At 37.9% G+C, this 20074-nt stretch overlaps 1 protein-coding gene across 1 annotated transcript in view; it reads left to right on the forward strand.

The window, feature by feature from the left end:
- Positions 1–65: 65 nt before the first annotated feature.
- Positions 66–20074, forward strand: part of LOC136879310 (uncharacterized protein KIAA0825) — a 149124-nt gene continuing 129115 nt past the window's right edge. Inside the window, exons 1-2 of the mRNA XM_068229054.1 lie at positions 66–643; positions 15447–15459. Of these exons, the coding sequence (XP_068085155.1) occupies positions 142–643; positions 15447–15459 (515 nt within the window). The 5' untranslated portion in view covers positions 66–141. The remainder of the gene's footprint in view (positions 644–15446; positions 15460–20074) is intronic.

A 20074-nucleotide genomic window follows, 5' to 3' on the forward strand; every position in this document is an offset into this window, starting at 1 on the left:
TACTTGGTAGAAAATGTAATTTACATTAAATTTCTGGTATGTTTCAGTAAATATATTCAAAATAGTTGATGAGCAATTTATCTGATGAGTGGTTGATTGTCTGATGAATTAAGTTGATCAGGAAAATAAAACAAAACCATCATGGAGATTATGGAAGAAGGTAATTTGATGGACCGAGTACGGATCCTGCTGCAGAGAGACCTTGGATACTACCAAGATCACCAGACTGTGTTACAGGAAAATCTCTGCCCAGGTGTAGTTGGGGGACTTCTAGATTTCCCCTTCTATGCATCCTTCGCAGCTGTTAAGTTAGTCCTCTGGTGGGAAGAAGCCTATATAGCTGCATTTCGAAAACCATCTGGCTTACTGGAGCATCATGGTGGTTCCCCTGACGTGGTTGGGGAGGTGCATGATGAAGACACAGGTCCTGCTGAAGTTGTGACTACATCAGCTCCTCAAGAGTTCTTGGAGCTCTCGTCTAGTTCAGCATCACAACTCTTGGATCACTTACATACATTAACTCAGGAAGCTCTGGATCATGCTGACCTGACGGTGCTCACAGGCACTTTGGGGGCTGCAGCACTCATCAAAAACTGTCTGTGGTGTTACAATGAACAGCTCAAGAAGCAAGGGGAGGATGCAAGTAATGGATCAAAAACAGAGTAAGGATTAGCCTACTGAAGTTATTTGAATTAAGGTTTACAATTTCCCTATGTCTAGTTTTGAAGTGTAGAATATTTATATAGCTTGCTCCAACAAACAGTAAATTATACTTCCATAGCAACTTATAACAGAAGTTGATGATATCCCTAAGAAAGTATGTTTAGATCTCAAATTTAGATAGTCCTTGTTAATAAAGATGAATTTATCTGTTCATTTGAGGCTGCTACTTGGACACTTTATCAATTAAAGTACAGCATGTTTTGTTCCATGCTGATTTTTTCATTTCATTTCTTGGTGACCACTTCTTTCTTTGTTGCTGACCCTTCCTAACATGATCAGTATTTCTGAAGAACCAGCATGCTTTATATGACTGAAATATGAGAGCTGCTGTTTTGTGATTTTCCCCACAAATGAGATTTTGTTTAAGAAATAATGCTATGGGATGTTTTAATGCCCATTTGTTCCTTTGCTGTAAGTTATTGAGGTATTCATTTCACCATCTTCTCCTGAAGTTCTGAGTTAGCTGCTGAATATATTGTCATCTGGGCAAGGTGATGATGGGAGAAGTGTAATTGTGATCAGGGAGTGCAGTAATTGGCTCTCCTATAAGGAAGTGGGACGGAGCGAGGTGAGAAGAGTCAAAAGGGACTTGGTGAGAGGACACGAGTTTAGGGAAGCTTCAATTTGTGTTGTAAGAGTGGTCAGTTCTTTGTAGGTAAAACAATGAGAACCGAATCACTCTTCTGAAGTGATATTTCAGACTCTTGACAGCTGCTTCCTAGATGCCTTGTAGAAAGGCCTTGAATTCTTAAGCTGCTCCAATGAAGTTCTTACAGTTATCACTGTGAATTTTCAAAGGTTGACCTCGACGAGAGCTAACTCAATGAAGAGCAGTGAGAAATGCAGTTGTGGTGAGATCAGTTGTCTATCATCTCTATGTGGACATCCTTTGTAGCTAGGCAAACTAATATTCCAATATATGCCTTCGGTCTATTTCCGTTCAATCTCAAACCAGTTTTTATGCAAATTGGGCCAGCATATTCTATGCCAGTGTTAAGGAATTGGCGCACCGGGGTTACACAATCCCTTGGCATATTTCCCGTTAATTGCTTGGCAGAATCACCATTCAACTTGCAACACGTAAAACATGCATGAATGTGCTTCTTTACAGTTTGTATTGCTGATGGGATCAAAAATGTTTCTCTCAGAGAAGCAATTAAGAGTTGAGTTCTAGCATGAAGTAGTTGAAGGTGTTCTTCCACAATGATTAGCTTTGTCAGATGATGTTCTGAATGGAGAATGATATGGTGTTTTGACTCTTCTGAAATTCGGGTGTTGTGCAGTCTTCAGCCGATGCAAGAATGCTCTCTTTATCTATGATTGGGTTTTAAGTCTTAGTATGAGTTGATAGCTTCATATTGATATTTCTCTTGAGCAATGCATGTTCTTGAGGATATGCAATTTCTTGCATAACTTGAATGCAACATTTGAGGGTGGAGTTCAACCATGATGCAGATAGTGGACCTGAATTTCTCTCCGTGGGTTGTTTACAACAATTCGAGATGAATCGCTAACAATAAACAACTACTCTTTGTAGTTTGTGTAATTTTGAAAATTTTTTCATGAATATATTATCATACATGGTGGTAAGAAGAGTTAGTGGAGTTTAGTGGTGGGGACGGAGCGGTTCGGTTCGGAGCAAGTATTGTGATGTCATTACTCGGTTAAACCAAGTACAGAACTGAGTACAACTTTATAGCGGTAAATTTAAACTTAAATTGACCTTCTAAGCTACAGTTTAAATTCATAAAGAAGATTATCAATTATTATCAGTGGTACAGTGCTCCGTACTATTTATTATTGGTTATTTGCACAATTTTTATAATGTAATATAACTTTAACAGGTAACGTAACAAACAGTTAATTACAACTCTGTGCTTAATATGAGGCATATCAAGTAGACATAAATAAAGAAATAAACATACAAATGAATAAATACATACAATAAATATTAATGCATTTGGATAAACGTACCGTATTCCATAATGTGATCATTGACGAAACGAAATCTAGTGCTTTGAAATGTGCCTAAACTCATATAATGTCAAACATTTCATTTATAACTATGTGGTAAGGAGTTAACAGAAAAATTTGTGAAGGTAACATCAGTAATGGAAATGAGTAAAGTATACAAATGAACCCAATTCTTCATCTTGTGACAAGCATTAAAATAAAGACACAACACTTTGTGCACAGACAGTATGGGAAGTACAGTTAGTGTTCTGTACTGCATGGAACAGGTGTTGTATAGGAGGAATTTCCAATCAGAAATATCAGAGTTTCAGCTCGTTTTGCAGAAAGCGACGACCTTCGGTCTGAAAGAATTTGTCCAGCACATGAAAACACCTATGCGGGCACAGATGTAGCCGGTACGCTAAGGTAAGCAAGTTCACTTAAGGGTCAATGAATATTGCAATTTCACAATCGTATTGTAATCAAAATCGACTTTCAACCTATTAGGTCGTGTTACGTACATTTAGTACGTGTTGAAGAGATGTTAAGTACAGAAAAAAAACGGCCAACCGGACACCAGTGGGATCCGAACCCACAACCTCTCGACGTCGCATTGGTAGCTCTACCAATTGAGCTATGGTGGCCTAGTTCTTTCTTGTTCTGTTGGAAAGGATCTAAGGGACAGGTCTGGTTCTATCCTCTTATAACCCTCAGTGACTGCATGTCTTCGCATACAAAAGTAGCCAAACTCCTATGAAACTTATTTTTTTTCCTGCACTGTCTCATCCAAACATAAGAATGGAATTACTTCCACGATGTGCAACTGTATTTGTACCATGTCCTTATGATGCGCCCGCTTTATGTGAGTCCATAAATTTGACGTTCCTCCACATGCACAATAGATTTGATTGCAAATTTTACAAGTAGCAGATTTTCTACCTGGACTGCTAGTAAAATACTGCCATGCTTGGGAGGACTGTCATGGCAGTATTGCTTCTTTCTATTAGATATATCAGTAGACAATATAGCGTAACAACTTTAAAAAAACAAATATATATATTATAAGGAAACACAAATAGATCAGACGTCTCAGTCTGGAGTCGGAACAACAGCACAGTGGTGTTGCGAGTGTAGCCTGGCTGGAACGTTTACTAAAGCACCTGCAGCGCTATACGGTGTATTCGAGTTGAATTGGTGCTCCGCTGTGACGTCACATAAACCTGAAGAACCTCGCTCCGTCCCCACCACTAGTGGAGTTCTCAGTTCTGGGAAATTAGTTTGAACATCAGTTTTGATTGTGGCCACCTCAAGGGATCTTGACAACAATTTATAACCATGCCACCAAAGTGTATTGTTGATGATTATGTTCATTTGTAGTCCTCTAGATACCAAGTCAGCAGGATTGTCCTTGGGCGGCACATAGTGCCTTTTGGTAATCGGAGCAGTTTCCTAGATTTCAGAAACCCAGTTGGCGACAAATGTTTTCCATTTAGTAGGACAGGAGGAGAGCCGTGACAATACTAATGTGGAGTCTGTCCACAGTTGGATCCTTGTCAAGTTCAAACTCGGAGCCCTTAACGTTTTCCTGAGTAGTTTTGTCAAGAGAAGGGCTCTACAAAGCTACAGATGTGGAAGAGAGATTTGTTTTAGCAGTGCTACTTTGGATTTGGCACAGAGCAGTATTGTTGTCACTCACCCTTCATTGCTGAAAGATCTGACACATACACACGCACCATAGACCTTTTCAGAAGCATTACAAAAGCCATGGATTTGGATGTTTGATGGTATACCTTTCCCAAAGACAAGACGTATACTAATCTTATTTATGGGATGAAGTTGATAAGCCTGCATTTCACTCATGAGGTCTGTCTTCAATGGTTCATCCTATGAATGACTTGATTGCCATAGACGTTGCGTAGATATCTTGCATAGTATAACAATTGAACCTAGAAGTCCTAATGGATCGAAGATGGATGGAATTATTAATAGAACCCTGTGTTTTGTCAGAATGACTGAATGTTATTCATGTGCTTTCCTTAGGTTATGTATGACTTAAATTGATCCTGAGCTGGTGTCCAGATGAGCCCTGATGTTTTTAATACATCATTATCGTCATCATCTATGAGTTTATTTGGTTGCATCTCTCTGAGGTGAGCTGGAATTGAATTCGAGTGTGGGCAGTTAGAGCACCATTTCCTTAGATTGAAACCTCCACAATTGAGAAGGATTTGAAGTTCTTCACAAATTTTGATTGCTTCCTAGAATTCATCTGCACTGAAAATACAGTAGTCTACATAGAAGTCTTGATTTATTACTTTTTGCTGCTTGAGTGAAGTCTGTACCTTCTTCTTCAGTGAGTTTCTTCAAGCATCTTACGGTGAGGAATGCTGAAGATGCTATTCCGTAGGTTACAGTTGTGAGGGCGTATGTTTTAATTGGCACTTATAGCCTTTCTCATCAGAGTATACATTGTAAGTTGTAATTCTTAGGATTTGAAATACCTATGAAATATTTGTAGGCCTAGAGGTTTAGAGTGTAATTTGTAGTTAAAGGTATAGTATAGAGCAGAGTGGAAACGTATAACAAAAGATTTTAAGACAACCCAGGTGGCAAAGAATCATGGAATCGTTAAAGCGTGATGGGCCACCACAAAGGGTAGATGCCACGAACCTACTACGCTGCCATAGCAGGGGGAGAGGTGACACCCTCACGTGGCGCGTCCCAGGTGGGGTCCTAACCGGCTTGCCAGCGGACTTGAGGGAAATAAAATACCTCTCGCGAACCAAACACACAACCCCCTGTGGGTGGGGGATGCAGACAAAGAAAACACCCACAGTATCCCCTGCCTGTTGTAAGAGGTGACTAAAAGGGGCGACCAAGAGATGATTGTATTCGAACCGTGAAACTGCTTGTGATTACTACCACCACACGGGGAACACCATGGGTCGTTTTTACTTGCGCGTAATACCATTATTACATGTAACTAATCTCATTATTAGACCCGTATTGAACTATGCTGTGATATACTAACAATTTGTTGGTTGTTTTGATCCACCTTGGTATTGAAAAGGTGGATCAAAACAACCAACAAATTGTTAGTATATAATACCATTATGTTAGATACCAAATAGGTTTGCGATTAGTAGCACACAGGAGTACTGTGCAGTCAGCCCCCCACTTAGAGTGCACTGTCGGCTTTTACAGTACCTGTGATTAGTACCATTATATGAGCGACACCATGGTTCTGGCTTGCCCATGATAAGTACCCACTATATGCGGAACACCACGGGATAGTACGAGTCCCTGTGGTTAGTACACTTATGTGATGAACACCATAGGTTTGCGTTGCCTGTAAAAGGTGCCACAATGTGCGAAACACCCTATGTCTGTATTACATGTGCGAATTTCATTACCTGTGAGTAGTACCATAATGTGTAGAATACCGCAAATCTACACTACTTTTGGTTAGTACCGCAAATACCATGGTTCTACTTTCCTAGTGAAAAGTACCATTATGAGGGGCTGATGACTTGGATTTTGGACCCCCTTAGACTGCAAGCATCATCAATTCAGTATTGTGCTATAGAAGCAGTCCCTCGGTCAGTAATACTATTGTTTTATGTCAGTTCCTGTCTGTGAGGCATTGCGGGTCGGATCCACTGATTGTTTTAAATTCATATCCATCCATTCATTTTTCATCCTCACGTTTTGAATTCCGGTCAGTGGAGGATTTTGGACTTTTAATTTGTCATTATATTTTGTCTCATTTCGTACCATTAGGGACCGATGACCTAGATGTTAGGCTCCTTTAAACAACAAGCATCATCATCATCATCTCTCAAAGGGTGGATGTAAATGGTACGTGGAAAACAAGGGAGAATCACAAATAAATGAACAAAATCAAATATTATCTTCACTCATGACATTCCTTATCATATTTTTCGACAATCATAACAAAGAGGAAAGCTCGATAGGAAGTAAGATGAAACATTAGACAATTTATGACAATTATTAATTCAGTAAAGTATATTCAAATCCATCACAATAGGCTAGTGATAATTTACAGAATTGATAAACATCATTTTAATGGTGAAGTGAGTACATTCTGACAAAAGTGAATATTCGAGGTGCACTGTACATAATGGTTTATTAGTGTCAAGTCTACGCCTTTCCCTGGACGCTGGTGGACACCAGATCAAATACAAGTGGGCAGAAAAGGGAACACAAAACCAATCAACAAATATACAGGGTTGTTCAAAATGATTGTCGGGGTTTTAGATTTTGTTTAGAAGCAATGGAAAACGTACTATTATTGTTGCAGCAATGGTTAGACAAACTCTTGGAGTTTTGTTCTGCATCGACTATAGTGACATTAGACATGATATAAGCTTTTGGTCTTATGCCGTGTCAAGAAAATAAGGTTAAATTATTTACGTTTCGCAGAGAACTGTGCTTTGCGTCATCAGAAGAAAATCTCGACTGTCCACGAGAAAGGCTTCTTAAACAAAGAGCTTTGAAATTTAGACATTATAATAGAAGTGGAAATGGTACATTCATTCATCACCAGATGGCTCCCCAGATGCGGTACAGCGCTAGCATTCGAAGCGGAAGCTGACGGAACCATCAGAATCAGTCTGTGAGTGTCACATAACATATGTACGTAACACACAACATTGACAGGTGTATGACATTGACACAAGCCTGGAATGAAACATCTGGCGATGAGGAACGAACAAATTTTGAAAACACAGAGATGAAATAACAATAGCAAAGGGACAGGGAAGGGAACTACCTACGTAAATCCTTAATGGCTGGCAACCAGGTATTACTTAATTGATAGCCTGTGTCCCTGTTGAAATTGTTAGGATTTCTACGTATTTCCACAGCTTCCTGTATAATTCTGGACCTGTAGTGTCTAGTGTGGGTAAGAGCTCGAGCATCTTGGAACATGACATCAGGACCTGACGTGCTCAGCTATTGCTGATTTGCCTGGCTGGTTGAGACGAATATTACTTTCATGTTCCTTGATACGGGTCCCAATGGACCGGCATGTTTGGCCGATGTATACCTTATTGCAAATACAGGGAATTTCATATGCCCCAGAATGTAAAAGTGGAGACAGTTCGTCCTTGGTTTTACCGAGACTGAGCAATTTTAGTGGCGGTGCCAAATACCTTTTTTTTTGTTGTGTTTGCGGAGGACCTTGTCAATTCGATCTGTGGTGTTGTGAATGTAAGGCAAGGAGGCAGTTCCCTTCACTTCTTCCTTCTGTGAGCTTTGCTTGGTCGTTCCTCTGGGATGCAGGGCTCTATGAATCTGCAAATCACTGTAACCATTACCCTTGAACGTGACTTTGAGAGTGTCCATCTCCATATGGATATTTGATGGCTCACAAATTTGTCTCGCCCCCTTGACGAGTGTCTGAGAATGCCTTGTTTTTGTGCTGGATGGTGGTGAGAATCTGCATGAAGATAGCGATTTGTGTGGATAGGCTTACAATAGACATTATGTTCTAAGGAGCCGTCCGATTTCTTTCTTACTAGAACATCCAAGAAGGAAAGGTATCCATCAGACTCCATCTCCATAGTGAATTAAATTGAAGGATGTTGCTGATTTAGGTGGTTTAGAAATAGAAGTTTCTCAGGACCTTCTGTCCAGACCACAAATGCATCATCAACATACCTCCACCATATCATAGGTTTGACGGGCGCCGAAGCAATAGCCTCCTTCTCAAAATGCTCCATAAAGAAATTAGTCACTACAGGCGAAAGTGGACTTCCCATAGCCATTCCGTCTGTCTGTTTGTAAAAATTCCTACCCTACAAGAAATAGCTGGAAGTCATGCAGTGGTAAAATAGCTTAGTAATGTCCTCAGGGAACAGGTGTTCAATGAGAGACATGACCGAATCAGTCGGCACTTTAGTGAACAAGGACTCCACATAGAAACTCACCAAAAGTGCATTAGGTTGAAGGGTTAGGGTTAACAGCTTGTTGATGAAATACTGAGAGTCCCTGGCATATGATTCCGTTCGTCCTATATGTGGCTGAAGCAATTTTCTTAGATATTTAGCCATAGCATACGTAGGAGAACCTATCGCACTAAAAATAGGTCTGAGGGGAAAATCTTTTTTATGGATCTTAAGCAGTCCATATAATCTAGGTGGCACTGCATCCCCCTGGGACAGATGTTTAGCCTCCTCTATTGGAATTGAAGATTGCCTTAAGATATTCACGATGGTGTTGGACACACGAGTGGTGGGGTCATGTGAGCTCAGTCTGTAAACAGGCTCTGACAATATAGCCGAGATCTTATTGTTATACTCGTCAGTGTCCATAACCACTGTCGCATTACCCTTATCAGCTGAGAGAATGGTCAATTCAGAATCATCTCTAAGTTCCTTCAGAGCTCTCCTCTCGCCTCTTGTTAAATTGGGCACGGGTACAACAGCGGACCTTACGAGTCTCGCACATTTCTGTCTTAACTCGTCAGCCTCATCCGTAGGTAGTTTGTGGATGGCTGCCTCAACGGAAGTAATTAACTCCTCAGTTGGAATTTTAGAGAGAGTGATAGTGAAATTAAGACCCCTAGCTAGAATTGCCGTTTGGTTCTCGTCCAAGGATTTCTTGTAAAGATTGACGACAGTTTTACTAGCATCCGGGTTCGTGCAAGAGACTGCCTGTTTCTGAGCTAGTCGGAGGAACTTAGATTTCTGTCTGAATGACACCTGGTTGAATTTTCGTTCAGCCTGTATAGCAGTTATGTGATCGAAAGTCAACCACAATTCCTGCGGGGAAGTGTTGCTTAACAGCAGGTGTAAACGAAGCAACTCTTGGGAGACTGAGTCCAGTTCCTTACGAGTGTAATGCACTCTCTCGGTCACAAGAGCCTTGCTAGTGTGTTGATATATTCTCCTGGCCTTCAGAGTATTTAACGTGTGCTTCACCTTCACACAGTTGGGAATGATGTTATGGTCCCTGCATCTTAGTAGAAAGAAGATAGAAGAATAGACTTCTTTTTCCTTAATGTGTTGAATTTTGAAGCCTTCTTAAAAGATCCTCCCCATAGAGGTTTTTAATGTTTCCATTGATGCTTTCACGGCCCGTACTTATAGATATGATATAGGCCTTTGGGTTTATCCCATGTCAAGAAAATACGGTTAAATTCTTTGTTTTGCAGAGAACTGTACTGTGCATCATCAGAAGAAAATCTCGACTGTCCACGAGAAAGGCTTCTTAAACAAGACACAAACTTAAAGAATTTTACTTATTTTCTTGACACGGCATAAGCCCAAAAGCCTTTATCATGTCTATAAGTACAGGCCGTGAAAGCTTCAATGGCAACATACAGTGACATTAGTTTCCATCAGATGGCAGCTACAGCAGTATTTACAAAATGGCGGTCAGCAGTAAGGAGAAAGCATTTTTGTACTCTTGAATATCGTCAATATCAGTCCGTTACCACAGCCTAGCAAGACTTTTGGTCAAAATATTGGAAAGACCCTCCCTCCGACAACTAATTGCAGATGGTATGCTCGATTTGTGTATGCAGGTTGTTTGTGTAAAGGGAAAAGCTGTGGGTGTCCCACTGTGTCAGAAGCGGGAGTGAATTGGATCAGGAACACTTATCTCCATAGCCCTAAGACATTGACTACAAGAGGCAGCAGGGAACTGAACATATCTCAAACTACATTATGGCATGTGTTATGTAGGCGCCTGAAGATAAAGCCATATGACTTACAGTAACGTCAAGCGTTAACAGGTAATGACAAAGTCCTGTGTTTGGATTTTTGCATCACACCAGAAGAACGTTGTGAAGAAGATGATGGTGTTCATGACAGAATAGTTTTCAGTGACGAAGCAACCTTCCATATGAGTGGAAAGGTGAATAAACAAAAGGTTTGAATTTGGGGAGCAACAAACCCCATTTTTATGTGGAACATGTGAGTGACTCCCCAAAGATAAATGTGTTCTGTGCTATTTCAAAGACAAAAGTCTATGGTCCATTCTTCTTCAATGAACAGACAGTGTCAGGGCTGATTTATCTGGACATGCTTACAGAATGGCTGTTACCCCAGTTGACTGACGACAGGGATGATTACGTGCTGCAACAGGAGAGTGCACCACCTTATTTCCACAGGGAGTTCAGCGAGGTTTTAAACCAAGAACTCTTGGACGTGAGTGGACATGAAACGGATTGTGCTAAGATGTTCTTACTCTGGCCACCATGTTTACCAGATTTAACACCATGTGATTTCTTCCTGTGGGGCTACATTAAAGATCAAGTGTTTGTTCCTCCTTTACTGGTGAATATTCTGGAAATTAAGCAGCGCATCCGAGCTGCCTTCCTAAACATCACCACTGACATGTAGGGGTGTGTTGGAAGAGATGGACTATCGAGTAGATCTGTGTAGAATGACAAAAGTCGTATGTAATGTATGTTAAAAAATCTCTGGGTAACAGTACACAATAAAACAAGATTTGTATTCCTACATCAATTGCACTGTGTATTGAGATTTTTTGAAATCCCAACAATAATTTTGAATAACCCTGTAGTACAAACAATACAACACATCACTATGCAATATATGAGACTTACCTTAAATACCACTTCATCAAAACACCCTTGGAAGCATACCAGAACAAACAACCACCAAGAAAGAGGGGAGGACAAGAGATTCATTGCCATGAGAATAATAATGATATCAGTCTACATAAATAAGATCCAAATTAAACCTTGAAAAATAAAATTTAATGTATAATACAACAGTAAAGAAAATATGACCCACAATAAATTCCAACCTTTTGACAAACTTGTCAAACTAGCAAAACCTTGCATAAAATCTTAAACTCTTTTGGAATTAAATAATAAAGTAAATGAAATTTCTTTTGAATTATCAACCTAGATTAATTTATTCAACCATGAATCCTATATTTAATTCTAAACTCAAAATTAATTACAACACAACCTTCTAAATATAGTGAAATTGAATTGGGTTTTATCCATGTAGTTCTTATTGAAGTCGCTGTAAAGCAAAATTCATGCAAATACTACATCGATCCATTTCCAAAATATCACATAAATAAATTAATAGGACCAATGACCTTTGATGTTAGGCCCCTTTAAATAACAAGCATCGTCAAGCAAGTAATAAATTAATAAAAATCCACAGAAGATAGAATTAGATACAGTATCTGCCACACGAAATGTAATACTCAAATAAAATTATGAGCTGATCATAAAGTAACTTGGATAGATATTACCTCACAATTACATATCCCAATAGCAAGAAATCGGGTGAATGCCCATCTCCGTCAAGACAACTGACGCAACTTTAAACAATTACTATTGTGTCAGGGTAAGATCACACAAAGCCATCCAACTGAATACAGATACGTAAAGACCACAACGTGATGCAATGATGTTTAAGGAAGCAAAAACAATTTTGACTTACCATCGTCTTAAATTTTTTAAGCTTACCTGTGCCGAGTATAATTAAACATATTAGAAATCTTCAATGTTGGAATAAACATTTTTACTAATTATAAAATAATAAATTAGTTCAAATTTAACAAAACGTGAGCGATCAGCTCAATTACAAAAATAATATAAGGTAAATTAAACTGATATGCATATGCCATTACATGGAGATATGGTTGGATACACCACGGAGTTTTAGAGTGTAATTTTCCACACAAAACAGATTATTGGCGATTACACATATTTCTTTCCAAGATACTTATTTTAATGAATAGATGGAGTTAGAAATTTTTAAACGCTCTGTACCAGAAGTAGCACACGGGTTTATCTTTCAACCTTTTTTACATTTTCCAGTGTATATTAGAATTTGACTCCCGATGTAGTTTAATTCCACGTGAAAATGATGTTGAATTGTGATCACTCCAAATCCTCTTGATGAATTATTAAAATATGGTAGGTAATGAAATACTCAGGGAAGCTCCAAACTGGTGATAGAAATATGACTTACAGTCAACCACTAGTAATCGACATTAAGCGCTATGTGATGTTGCAAATAAGAAAAGGTGATCCCTCGTAATAATATAGCATCGCTTGCAATGACTTAAATGTAGATTATGGGACTCATCCCATGTCTAGAACCATCATCCTGCCTAGGGCAGACAGTGTATTAGTCGCCATTTTGTTGAGCGAGCAAGAGTTGCTCCGCTCTACCTTACACAGAACACGGCTCACTGCTAACTGCCAAACCTCAATGGCATCCACTCCGAACTCATTTTCAAAGCTCGATTGGACCACAGCTTCTGACAAGTGTTGCCAAGTAACAGCACCGTACAGTCATAGTCAACACAGTAATGCATAACTGAATTGCCAGCAAATACAAACACGACAAAGACATTTAAAGATAAAAATTTCATTGTTCCGTATTGAAATTATTGATGTTAAAAATTAAATAACTGGAAAGGAGGTTCAACCTATTCAATGCTCAAAGGAAAGAAACGTAGCAATCACATTTCTATTTAAATGGGACCGGTTTCGACCTTAGTCTAGGTCATCATCAGCCATAAAAACATATAAAAAAAAACCCAACCACAAAAATCCAACGCCTACTCAAACATACTTTAAAAAACGTTTCCTTTCTCCTCACAGATCAAGAAAAAACTAAACTAATAAACATGAACCCTGGACTACCCACTGCCAAAGCCCTCCCTAAAATTCACAAAACTAACATTCCTATCCGTCCAATTATCAATTACAGACCCAGTCCCCTATACAACACTTCTAAATTCATCCAAACATTTTTACTAAAAAATTATCGATTTTTATCCAACAAATCTATCAAAAACACTTCTGATCTAATCAACAAATTAAAAAATTTTGAAATGCAACCAAATTTTTCTCTCCATTCTTTTGACATTGTCAACATGTACCCTAGTATTCCAATTCCAAAATTATTCCCCATTATAAACAACAACCTAAACAAATTCAGTAACCTAAGTAAACTTGAAATTCAAGACTTCATGTCTATTTTAAAATTAGTTCTCAACAATAATTATTTTACCTTTGACAACACCATTTATCAACAAGATGGCTTGGCTATGGGCTCACCTGCTTCTGGCATTCTTGCTGAAATCTACCTTGACTTCTTAGAAAACACAAGTATTAATAATAATAATAATAATTTCTCCAACATCCTCTTTTGGGCGAGATATGTCGACGACACATTGGTAATATTAAATGAGGAATCAACCAACGCAGCCTCTACACTTCTTCATCTCAACAACTTAGACTCTAACATTAAATTCACCCTCGAATCAGAACACAACCAAACTCTTAATTTTCTAGACCTAACTATTACTAGACATCCTTCTTCTTTATCTTACAAAATTTTCAGAAAACCAACCCAAACAGCAACTACAATAAGACAAGATTCTTCGCACCCCCAAGCTCATAAACGTGCTACTTAAAACAGCTTAATTTTTCGTGCCTTCAACACCCCTATGTCCAAAAAAGATTTAAATAATGAATTAAACACCATCCGCAACATTGCTAAATTTAATGGCTTTAACAACTCCTTCATTAACCGCATCATCAACAAATTCAAACACCGTCCAAAAACCACTTTATCTAAAGACACAATAAAACCAACTGCTTTTTCCACCTTCACTTTTACTCAGGATACTTATAAAATAACTAATATCTTTAAAAAACATAATATGAAAATTTCTTTTAGAACTAACAATAGAAGTCTTGATATCTTACACAACTCTAAATCTCTAAATAAGTCTAATGCTTTTTCTAAATCTGGTGTATACAGATTTAAATGCAACAACTGCAGTTCCTCCTACGTCGGACAAACTGGCCGCAACTTCAATATCAGGTACTCTGAACATGTTAACGCCATTAAATACAACAGATTCTCCGCCATAGGTCAGCACATACAAGACTCCAAACATAGTTTCACCAATATTGACAATGACATAAACATACTTAAAATCATTAACAAAGGCCCCCTCTTAAACATTACTGAAAATTGCTTTATCCACCTTGACCAGTACTTCAACCCTAATTTCAATTTAAACGACATTTCTGAAAAACCCAATATCCTTTTTGACTTCCTAATTCTTCTTCTCAAAAATTCCAAATTCCAAAACCCCAATTCTATTTTCCATGTCTTACATAGTTCCCACCCACATTTTCTACTCCCAATAACCCACCCTCCTAACCCACCTTAAACTACCCCTCCTTCATTTCCCTATCTTATCTTTCCTCATTACCATCTAACTTCAATTTCTTTTATTCTTTCTCTTATTTCACTATCACTCTTCCTCGTTTAATTTATTCTCCTCTTTCAAATTTTTGTCTTGCGCCAACTTCGACTACTTCAATCATAACCTAAAAATTTTTTTCTTCTTAAAAAATAGCGCACTGTGCATATAAGTTTTCATTTGTTTTCCAATATTGCGCTTTTTACTACATTTTTTTCTTCTTTCTACAATTGTTTTTTCAAGTCAACTGTTTACCAAGAACTTATCTGGAGTACGGGTGCTCATTCAGTTGTACTAATTGGCGTCGTATATTTTTATATACGTAATTGGCTTCCCGCAGCCGTGACAGGTTCTGGACCTTCGAAACGTTCTCCACTCTACTTTGGTGTTTGGCCGCAGCGCGTGACCTTGAGTGTGCCGCGCTGGTCACCGGGAGCTGGCGGCTTTCTAATACAGATCTGTTCGTCTGCGAATTCAAGCCTTTTTGATCTTCGTATGTTGATTAGTAGTGTTGTGACTTTATACAGGACAGAATGTGGTGTCGTGTCTTTGTGCCTAACAGAGTGTGGAACTGACCTCCAACATTCATAAACATTTTATATGTTTTTATGGCTGATGATGACCTAGACTAAGGTCGAAACCGGTCCCATTTAAATAGAAATGTGATTGCTACGTTTCTTTCCTTTGAGTATTGAATAGGTTGAACCTCCTTTCCAGTTATTTAATTTTTAACGACAAAGACACTCGTTATAAGTTTATGGTTATAATAAATGTAACAGTTCCATTATTTGATGTTTCATGAGAGGCAAGGTGCATACATTCAATAAAGTACATTTTGCTGGTAGATAATAATGCCACAGAGATGATAAACATAGTTCATAAGTTTCCAATTACATTTACATTACTTTACAACACCTAGAAAACATGAGAAAGTGAAGATTTAAGGAAATATCATAAAGGGAGAATAAACCTACAATATTTAGAATTATAAACAAGAGAGGGTAAAATAGTACAATTCCAAATTATGCTCAAAAGGGGGCAGAGACATTAAGATGACAAATTCTTAAACAGGGGAGTGAAAATTTGAATAGTTAAAAGAACATTTCTGAAGACTCGTCAGTCCCACTCCTAACATAACTTTAAGTTCATGGAATTTTTCATGATATGTAGTAGGTTTTCTGCATCAAATAATCAACACAACGAGCATAGTCCAAATTTTCTGACATAAATCGGTCGAGAACATTAAACCTTACAGGACATATATCTTTAAATAGGACAATGAAAGACAGTTTCCCTCAAGGAAATAGGTAGATCTCTTAGCAATCATTTTCACTATGCAGTCCAATATGAATGACTCAAAGTCCCCAAGTGAGAAAAAAATATAAGCGGGCAGCCTTATACCTCATGCTTCTCTACTCGAAGAAAAAAGCCGCCCTGGTGCACAAAGAAAACACAGATTTGGAGACTATCGACAGAAATTGCTCCTCTCTCTCTACGGGTCGAAGAACATCTCAAAGATGAGAAGGCACAAGGCCGGTCTTATACCCATTGGAGAGAGGAGGGAAAGAGGAGAGGTAATACATGCATGCACAGAGAACAGCAGAGCTAGCTGGAATGGTGGGGAACATTCTCAAATGTTGCAGCTGATAACTTCATCCAATGTTGAATGTATCCAGGCAGCAGCAGTAAAGTTATGATGACGGGAAGGTTCGGATGAGTGGTACCACCGAGTGGATTTATGTTGAATTTGAAAATTTTGAAGAAGGTCTGGCGGGAGATGTTTCGGTTAATTCATTACAGGTTGATTTTTTTACCTCACGATACATTTTTCCTATGTCCGCTGTGAATGCTATTTGTCGAGTTGGGAATCAGATAATTATAGAGAAGAGATCTTCTTGAATAGTTGGCCCTACAAAAAGGATGTCGTTCAGACTTACGCCATTGTCAGTCTTGGCTGAACTGTCGAAAACAATGTGTTGTTGAACTTGTGAGTTTTATAACAGCATGATGTGGAATGTAATAGTGTGTAAAATGTAATAAGTACGTATAATCATAAAACATTTGTAACGTATGATGACCTTTTACAATGTTATGCGAAGAAATCCCAAATCAAGAAAATCAAACACAGGATTGGAACACTAACGTCCTTACATTGACAAGTAAATGTGAAGAACTGCTGGACTTGATGGAAAGGAGGAAACTTTGCATCCTGGGATAAGTGAGACAAAATGGAAAGGCAGAGGAGTATAACAACTGTGGAAAGGATATAAACTTCACTGGATGGGTAACAAGACCGAAGCTGGGAATGGTGTCAGATTTGTATTGAGAGAAGATATAGATGCTGTAAATGAAGTGCTATAGGTGAAATATGGAGGTGTTAACAGTCATACAGGTATATGCCCCACAGTCTGGATGTGATGAAGAAGAATAGGAGCAATTTCGATCTTTTCTTAATGAATGAGAGTCTATTATTAATAATTTCGAAGTGAAGTGCTGGTTAGATGGCAAGATAGCTAGTAGAGGATGCTTGATCAAGTCTTAATTTAAATAGCAAATTATTCCATCTTCTCTTAAGTATGCAGTATATTGCCTAGGTAGTGAAGCTTATAAAGTTATCATCCGTGTAAGTCTGAAGAGGAGTTCAACTGGATTCGTAAGTGTAAGTGTAACGGCTTGTGAAGTGTTGAAATCTTTGAAATAGACGAAAAGGTGTGTTACTGCTATATTGGGATTGTACAATAGTGGAATTAATCTTCTTGACGCTTACCCTTTAGACTTAAGGAGAGATGTCTGGCAGCATTGCTCGTGTGAGGTGGTCTGACGGTCACTTTACTCCTTGTATTGTAGGGGTGTGTCATTGTTGGCAGGGAGTGTGTTGGGTGGAGAGGGGTGGGCGGAGGCGTTAAGATCGTTGTTGGTACACGTAGGGGGAGGGGTGTGGCTAAGTGATGGGACATTGGCTGCTGTTGATAATAGGGGTATTAATGCTGGATTTATAGTTGAAGATTTTTGAAAAGTTGTTACTGTTTATGTTAAGAGATGACAATAAGTTGGGAATTTCCTCCGTGACCAGGCTCATTGTTTCAACGATGTCATTTAGATTTTTATTTTTATTGAAGTGCTGGTCTAAAAAGATATAGGTGTTTTCAAATTGTCATTAAACTACCCTTGTTAATAATCTTTAAGATCTGAAGGTCCTGGTCTATAGTGGTGAAGCTATGTCCCGTTTCTTTCATGTGATTACTCATATCAGAGTGTTTGTTGTGCTTAAATGCATTGTAATGCTCTAAGTATCGTGTTTGAAAGCTGCGTCCAATTTGCTTCACGTAAGAAAATTCACATTGGGCGCATGTGAGTCTATAAATAGCTGAATTTGAGTATCGGTTGTGTGTTGAATTTACTGTATAGGAGTTGAAGAATATGTTTCTGTTTGTATTACGGGTTTTGAAAGCAATATTGATGTTATGTTTCTTAATCGGGTTGTTGATCTGATATAGAGCCGGAATTGTGAAGGTAAAAGCAGCAAAACTGTTTTTTTTTGTTTTTTTTTTGTTTTTTTTTGTTTTTTTTTGTTGTTTTTTTTTTGGGATTAATTTGGTTGCAGTTCTTGATTTTGTTTATATTTCTATTAACTGTGTTTGATTCGTAGCCATTAAGTTTAGCCAGTTCTTTAATATATTGTAGTTCTTTTTTTTGGCTGTCGTTAGAAAGAGGAATTTTGAATGCTCTATGGATCAAGCTGTAGAAGGTTGCTAACTTGTGAGAATGTGGGTACAAAGATTTTTTTATAGTCAGAGGGGCAAAGGTGGGTTTTCTGTAGATTTGAAATGTGAATTTATTACTGGCTCTATTTATGGTTTCATTTAGGAAATTTAAAGAGTTGTTGATTTCATCTTCCTTTGTGAAGGTAATGTTATTATTGAGTCCATTAAGGAACTTTAAAATGTTATCGCTGTTGTTTTGCTGTTTATCAGTGATGGCAAACATGTCATCTACAAATCTTATCCATAGCTGGAGACCATTGATTTTGTTTACTATTTTATTAGCCTCTAGATTATCCATAAAAATGTTAGCTAAAATGCCCAAAATGGGATCTCCCTTTGGATGGTAAATTTTGTTGTTGAAGGTGAAATAGCTATTATTCGTTCATTAAGAAAAGATTTTATTCCATAGAAGATTTTAGCAACCCACAAATCATTTTAAGCTGAAAATATTGTTCTCCTGCATATACTGAAAAAATCTGTGTAAATATAGTGATTTCGTTTTGACTCCAATTATCAACATTATGAATGTTAATACAGTATATTTTTATTTATTTTATTTCCATTTGATGTGAACAAATAAGACATCACATTAGAACTTTATGTTCAACCAATTCATTCCAAATGTGACCACAATGTTCCTATACATCAATGTATATTATTGTAAACAATTAGTTTTTAAGAATAATTTTAATTTAACATCCACTTCAGAGCTCTGACCTAGATTATAGAATTTATGGCTGATGATCCCTGCAATGACAGGTGAAACATGTACTATTATATACTTAAACTTTAATATAATGATTGTATCATAGTTATAAAGACTTCAAAGTATTGAATAGGTGGTTCTCAATAAATTAATTGTAAAAATGTTAATATAAGTGGTATGTTCCGAGCTGTCAGTGGAGAGGTGGCGCGGAATGTCATCAGTAGACGAATACGTTTGAGCAGTGTCTTTAAAAGTAGGAAAGATCACAATATGAAGATAAAGTTGGAATTCAGGGGCAAATATTCGTTTATAGGAAGGGAGTTAGGGATTGGAATAACTTACCAAGGGAGATGTTCAATAAATTTCCAATTTCTTTGCAATCATTTAAGGAAAGGCTAGGAAAACAACAGATAGGGAATGTGCCACCTGAGCGACTGCCCTAAATGCAGATCAGTATTGATTGATTGATTGATTGATTGATGAAGTCTTGAAGGAGCAGTGGTACATGAATAGACTAAAATAGAGAGCACTTGTAAACCACACCCGGGAAACGAATGGAAACTTGATGATGATGATGATGATGATGATGAATCATAAAATACAGTACGTAAGTACCTCTTGTTAAAAAGATCTGTTACTACTTCTGCACTCTCATACAGTTTATTTTCTTCTTTATATCTATTCT

The sequence above is a fragment of the Anabrus simplex genome, chromosome 8 (genome assembly GCF_040414725.1).
Source record: "Anabrus simplex isolate iqAnaSimp1 chromosome 8, ASM4041472v1, whole genome shotgun sequence".
Taxonomy (NCBI): domain Eukaryota; kingdom Metazoa; phylum Arthropoda; class Insecta; order Orthoptera; family Tettigoniidae; genus Anabrus; species Anabrus simplex.